Here is a 6,967-nt window from a genome sequence, read left to right on the forward strand (position 1 = left end):
GGTGGGCGGAGCGGAGGCGCCGGGGCGCCTGCCACCTCCCCTCCTCCGCCCTCGGCGCACGCAGGCCCCGCGCCTCCGCAGCGCGCCTGCCCAGCATCCTTCATCGCGACCCTCCCTGGAGGCGGCGCCGGAGACCCGACGGCCCAGGACCGCAGTCCAGAAACGCCGGCGCTGCCTCGGCCGGACCAGCCCGGGGCGCTGGTTACTGCGCGATCGGGGCGACTTGCTTTTCTCACCTCCAGCACCGCCTCTTCCCTTTCTCTAAATGCCAGCCGTTAGGTTTGCAAAGCCGCCAGACCTCATCTTTAAAATAAGCCCCTGCAGGGCGTGGCTGGAGGGCTCCCGCCGAGCGGCCCGGGAGAGTGGGTCTTGGCTGCTATGACTCTCGATCTGTGCCTGCAGAGAACGAGGAAGAGGCTGAAGGCAGAGCACCCTCGGCAGGAGATGCTTTTAAAAAATCATCCGTAGCAGCACTAGGAACAGTTTTGTTTATACCGAGTGGGTTTTCGGTGAAATGCTACTTTGGTTAAAAGAAGACATGGCTCTCCAGGAGCTCACCCGGCGACTGGCCACAGTGATCACTCATGTCGGTAAATAAAGCTTTCCCCCTCCTCGCGTTTTACTAATGGAGGGTGGGGGCTTAGTCTCTGGGCTACGCCTGGCCCCTACCCTCGCCGGCAGCCCAGGGGCAGCGCACTCCTTGGGGAGGCCGCGGGCGCCTGCCCGGCGTCTGTGCCTCGCTGCCTTGTGCGCTGCGTGGGGCGGCCAGTAACAGGCATCCCTGGGGCGCTGGGCGGGGGCGAGGCAGCCAGGCAGGTGCCTTCACCAGGTGGTTGCCAAGTCTGAGGGGGGAGGGCGGCGGGGAGTTGTGGTTTGTGGGTTCATGAGAAAGGATGGGGCACGTGAGGGACGAATGCTGGTGCTTTCCAGCAGAAACTACTGCCAAACCACTGAAGGATTGTTATGAGAAAGTGTGGGGAGGGGCAGGTTTCAGTAGACGACCGCTGAGCAGTCGGGCTCCCTGACCCGTTACTGTACTGCCTGGGAGTGTCAGCGCACCGCTGGTGAACCCCCATGAGAAACCTCTGCAAGCCTAAGGAGACTGAGCAATTGTAATCCTCCTCCCTGAATTGCAAAGGGGAGCAATAAGAAATACGGGCTCTGGAAATAAAGGCTGTGATGGAACAACTGGCCCTTTATACTAAAGGAAGGAAGACACCGAGACAGTTACCAGTGAGCTCTCTCTTAGCACTTTCTTCCCTACCTCTTCTCTGAGCCTTCCCCAGTAAAGACACACATTCAGGTTCAGAACCTTTGGCTCTGGGTAACTGGATCGGTATAATTTTCTCTGTTGCTGACTTCACTTTGAGACCGTTCCGTGAATGCATGAATTGCTTCAGTTAGTGAGCTGCTGTTGCTCTTCAGTGTCCTAGTCCAGTGCATTTGGTGCAATAATGATGCACATCTGGATTGATACACTTGTGAGGATATTCTTTGTAAAGATGGTTTTTATGGGAAAGCCCAGTTTTGACAATTCAGTTTTAAAAATATTACTGCTGCCAAATGTGGCCACTGAACTTTTAAGATAAAAGGTCAGTAGAATCCTATCAGGAAAGGCTGAATGTGAAATATTGCTGAAGGCTGGGTAAAATAAATAGAAAAAGAATTTCTAATAAAACAGAATTTGAAATATACTAAGTGTTGAAATGATTGTGCTAAAAACCAGCATGTGCATGAAATGTGGTATAGGGAAAGGGCAGTGGGCTTGGGGGTGTGACAGTCTGGCTTTGAATCCTTCCCTGGACAAATCATCCAACTTCAGGATGAAAATAGGAATTTTAATAATACTTCTCCAACCCAGCTCAAAGGCTACTGGTGAAGATAAGTAAGATAATATGGGTAAAAACACTGTCTAATGTCCAAACTGTGATTGTAGAGACGTTTCAGCTATTGGTCATATTCCTGGCCCCTCTGCCACTAAAGATCTTGGGCAGGTCACTGGCCTCTCTTAGGGTGAAACCTCCCATCTGTTACACGATGAGGTTGAGCTGGATGGTTATTAAGGTCCCTCCTGTTTCTCTGGCTGGAGAATATTCCTGCAGGTCTGGTAGGCGGTATTCCTGGCGAACAGCAGGCTGCCTGTGGGGCCCAGGATATGGAATTTTCTTACCCACCTTGCTCCCTCCCTCCTTCCTTTTAAAGCTCCATGAAGGATACACACATGAATTTGCTGTAATTTCTGCTTTCAAAGAACTTCTAATGACCCCTAGCATTTGTGTGCTTTGCAACATTCTGTCTCCTCACGTGTAATCTCATAAACCTATGAAATAGGTGGGTATACATTGTTATTTCCATCTTACAAATGAAGGAATTGAGACAGAGAGGTTCATCTTTTAAGGTTTCATGGGTAATGAGTGGCAGGCTCAGGACCAGGAGGCAGCTCTTCATATGCCCTGTTGGGGAATCTCATGGATGGAGGGTGGTGTGTCTCTAACGATGCAACAGTCTCTGCCTTCATGAGGTTGCGCTGAGTAGTCAGTGGAGCTTCTGCTAGGGGGGATTGACTCTATGCTTGCCTGTTCTTTTCAGGCATTTCCTTGGTTGTGTGATCATGAGTTGGAGAAGTATTGAGAAGTGCTTGGAGCAAGGCTGTGGGTTAGAACATTCCCCTGGTCCTATCCTAGCCACTTGTCTGGGTAGCCACACTGCTTCTGTATTCACTCTGCCACCTCTTTCCCCCAGCCAGTTCCTCCTCCAGCAGTGGTTTCTGCTCTTTCCGTATTCCTTAGAATTGGCAATTCAGTCATCCCCCCTTGCCCTCTCCCGTATTTTCATTAGTGTCTGGGTCCTGTTGATTCAGCTTCTGAAATACCTCGTGGGTTTCTTTCCTCAAGTCCATTCCCACTACCACCTTCCTCCAACCTGTTTCCAGACTTCATTTCCTCCTGACTAGCCGTTGTGCAAACCTCCTGCCTCTATGTCTGCCTCTGACCTATACCAGGAATCACTAAAGCACAGCACTCTGTTCCAAAACCTTTAATGATACACTTACCCAGTCATTCCTAGTCAGGCTGGAGTACAAACACCCTTCTAGTTTTATCCCCTAATACTTGAGATTTCTACATATATGGTTGGTCAACTTGGATTGTTCAGTTCTTCAGCTCTGTCCCACTGTGTTTTCCAACTCTATTCCCACCCCTAAATTTTTCGCTTCTGCTTTTCCCTCCGCTGGAATGCCCCTTTAGTATATTTCTCCTCATAGAAATAGTACACACTTCTGAAGCGCAATTCAATGCCACCTCCTCCGTGGTGCCGTTTCTAATCTCACCAGCGGGGCATAATTACTCCTGACTCAATTCCAAGGTAGGCTTTGTTCTACTCCCACAACACCTATCATACTCTCCCTTGTATTATAGTTATTTGACTATTTGTGTGCTTGTTTTAGCTCTGCTTCTAGACTCTTCATTACTTATCTGTGTGTCCTAGACAGCCACCTAACACAGGGCCACGTTTAGCCAGGTGTCAGAGATCTTGAATGTTAAAACAACTATGGTTCATTTTCAAGGGCACTAAGCTTGATGAAAATAATTCCTCCCACTTGTTAACTAGGAACCAACTAAGCACAAGGATCTCTGATGTCAGGGAGTCATGGCTGTCAGTCACAGTCATTGGATGCCTGGCCCCTTAACAGGGCTTCCTCAGCCTTTGCTAAGGGCCTACACTTGTGTTCCAAAGGCTCATCTATGTTACCTATTTTTTTTTTAAGGAAAAAAAATGCTTAAAGTAGCCTGACATTTCTACTGAAATTACACTTAATTAATATAGCTAATTTAAAAATCTTCCAGAATAGTTGAAATCATTGAGGATCAGAATGGAAATGGTGTTGCCCATCTTGGGTTTTGTGTTCCAAAGGCTCATCTATGTTACCTATTTTTTTTTTTTAAGGAAAAAAAATGCTTAAAGTAGCCTGACATTTCTACTGAAATTACACTTAATTAATATAGCTAATTTAAACATCTTCCAGAATAGTTGAAATCATTGAGGATCAGAATGGAAATGGTGTTGCCCATCTTGGGTTTTTGTCTGAGGCTTTTTGCCTTTGGGTGTTACTGAGTATGGCCCAGCAGAAAGCCTCTGAGCCCTCACGTCTGGCATCATGGACTAGCTCTTCTGAAATTGGCGTAGCTTCTCCTTTTGCTTATTGTGAGAAATAGGAATTGATTGATTTTAATGAGTCTGGAAAGGAAGACTATCTTATTATCATGGACTTGTTAAATTCAAGCACTTCTTGCTAGCAGGCAATAGTGATTATTATAAACTTCAGAGATATTGGAATTTAACACACTGATGCTACGAAAGATGTGTGTATTTAATTTAAAATAGTTCCTTTTGGAGCATCTTGCTAGTAAGTGGCGGACTTGTTAAATTCAAGCACTTACTTCTTGCTAGCAGGCAATAGTGATTATTATAAACTTCAGAGATATTGGAATTTAACACACTGATGGTACGAAAGATGTGTGTATTTAATTTAAAATAGTTCCTTTTGGAGCATCTTGCTAGTAAGTGGCAGGGCCAGGATTTAAACCCAGGCAGTCCTGGCTCCAGAATCTGAGTTCCTGACAACTACTACTGCACGCTGCATGTTACCCAGGCTGTGAAATATCTCACAGAACCTCAGAACGGGAGGCTCCACTAGGCCTCATCAGTGAAGTGCACAGTCAGAAACTGATGGCTGTTCTCTCTCTGGTGTCACCTGGTCACTGGGCTCTGCTTCCCTCCTGTGTCTGTTACATTCTTCTGTCTTTCTCTGCAGGTTAGTCCTCTATTCTTGGATCAGTGGGTATGGACCCCAGATGGCCACCCCAAACACTGTCCCTTTCGAGCTTCAGAGAAAATCACGAGCTGATTCTCATTCTCTGGGTCTCTTCAAATTCTCTTTTTGGAGACCCCCTCATTGGCCCAACTCAAAGGAAACTTAGGCATTCAGACAGTGGCTGGGTCTGGGGTGGGGAAGGAAGCCCTCAGAGAAGAGGACTTTAGGCTGAACAGTCACCCCAAAATAAGTCTAATAACTTGGCAAGTGCTGGCCTTATGCTTTTAACTTTTGGAATCAGTAAGAATATGAAATATTTGGGCAGCTTTAAGTGCTGTCCCTGGGAAAAATAGGAGCTTTGCATTGTGTTCAATGTGCCTCTTCTTTCTTTGGGGTATATTCCAAGGCTCACCTCTCTTATGTGGCTACCTTGGTACTCAGGCACCACAGCTATGTTAAGATGCCACTGGTTAGTGAACAGATATTCAGAGAGCACTCACCAAGAGCATTATGCCAGGTGTACGGCCCACAAGCTGTTGTGGGGAGACCATCCTGGGGAATCTAAGGACCTACCACTTAATACCAACTGAGTAAACTACAAGTCCCTGCTCCAACCAGATAACAAAGGATCTGAGGAGTTTGGGGAGGAGGCCAGTGAGCTGCTGGACTGGAGGAGAGTTCAAGATCCAATCTGATAGGGACAGTGCAAAAAGTCACATGTTTGTCCCTGAGCAATTGCTGATATAGACAGTGCTACAAGAATTTGGAGGCTGACGTCATCGTGAGCTTCATTGACTTGAGAAAGCTTCACAGAAGATGTATGACTTGAGTTGGATCTTGAAGGAAGGAGAAGATGTAGGTATGTGGAGAGGGGAAAGCTTTCTAATTGGTGGGATAGGGAGGACTGCCGCTTTTGGTAATTACATTGGTCTTCCTGTACTGGTTGTCCCATTTATTCTCTGCTCAGTCTTCCGTGGTCAGTGACCCCTCCCTGGACAAATGAGAAACATTGAGCTTTGCTTTGAAAGAAGAAATGACCTTGAGCTGGAAGTCAGACCGATGGGGTGTCACTTCTTTTACTCCTTCATCTAGACCCTTTTCTGGGAGAAAGAGGTTGGAGAGGCTAGAGGATATAAAAATAATTTTTTAAATGATGTTATTATAGCTACCATTTATTTCCTCTCTGTTTAGTAGTACATATTATGCTTTATATACATTGGTGATTTAATTAAATTTAATCAGAAGCACAGTCTATTTTTATGGAGGAGACATTTGATGCTTAAACAGGTTAGAAAACTCACCCAAGGTCATGCCGAGTGAAAGGTCAGAATTGAAAGTCAGGTCTGGCTGGCTTCAAGCCCTACGAATGATCACATTAGGTTTAACTTCCCATTACAGAATGTTATATAAACCAGTAAATAATAGAAGCATTATTAGTGAGTGCTATGGTTTGAATGTACCCCCCAAAAGTTTATGTGTTGAAAACTTAATCCCCAGTGCATCAGTGTTGAGAGGTGGGGTCTAATAAGACATTAATTTCATTATTGTAGGATTGGGTTAGTTATTGTGGGAGTGGGTTAGTTATTCTGAGAGTGGGCTGTAGTGGGTTAGTTATTCTGAGAGTGGGCTGTTATAAAGTGAGTCTGGCCCTTGGTGCCTCTCTCTGTCTCACATATTCGCTTCTCTTATGGGATGAACCTCACATGTTCTTGCACTTCCCAGTCTCCAGAATCATGAGCCAAATAAATTTCTATTGGTCATTAATGAACATGTCTGTGGCATTCTGTTATAGCAGCAGGAAGTAGACTAAGACAGTGAGTTAAAATTTTTTTTTTTTTTGCAAAAACCTAGTGGAAGCTGCAAGGATTATTTCTTTTTTTGTTTTCCTTTTTGTCTTTTTTTCGTGTCCGGCAATGGATCGCAACCCTCAGTGTTGCGCGCAAAAACCTAGTGGAAGCTGCAAGGATTATTTCTTTTTTTGTTTTCCTTTTTGTCTTTTTTTTGTGTCCGGCAATGGATCGCAACCCTCAGTGTTGCGCCCGTACTGGACCGGGCCCGGCAACGGGATCGCAACCCGTGTTGCTCCCGCACCTCACTCAGCCAGTGAGCAGCCGGTCTGTATATGGGATCTGAACCCTCGGCGGGAGCGCTGCC

General features: G+C 46.2%; 1 protein-coding gene across 1 annotated transcript in view; it reads left to right on the plus strand.

The window, feature by feature from the left end:
• The first annotated feature begins 99 nt into the window (after positions 1 to 99).
• LOC103590301 (probable guanine nucleotide exchange factor MCF2L2) overlaps positions 100 to 6,967 on the plus strand; it is an 83,980-nt gene continuing 77,112 nt past the window's right edge. Inside the window, exon 1 of the mRNA XM_008572510.1 lies at positions 100 to 590. Within this exon, the coding sequence (XP_008570732.1) occupies positions 515 to 590 (76 nt within the window). The 5' untranslated portion in view covers positions 100 to 514. The remainder of the gene's footprint in view (positions 591 to 6,967) is intronic.

Source organism: Galeopterus variegatus, unplaced genomic scaffold (assembly GCF_000696425.1).
Source record: "Galeopterus variegatus unplaced genomic scaffold, G_variegatus-3.0.2 Scaffold47, whole genome shotgun sequence".
NCBI lineage: Eukaryota > Metazoa > Chordata > Mammalia > Dermoptera > Cynocephalidae > Galeopterus > Galeopterus variegatus.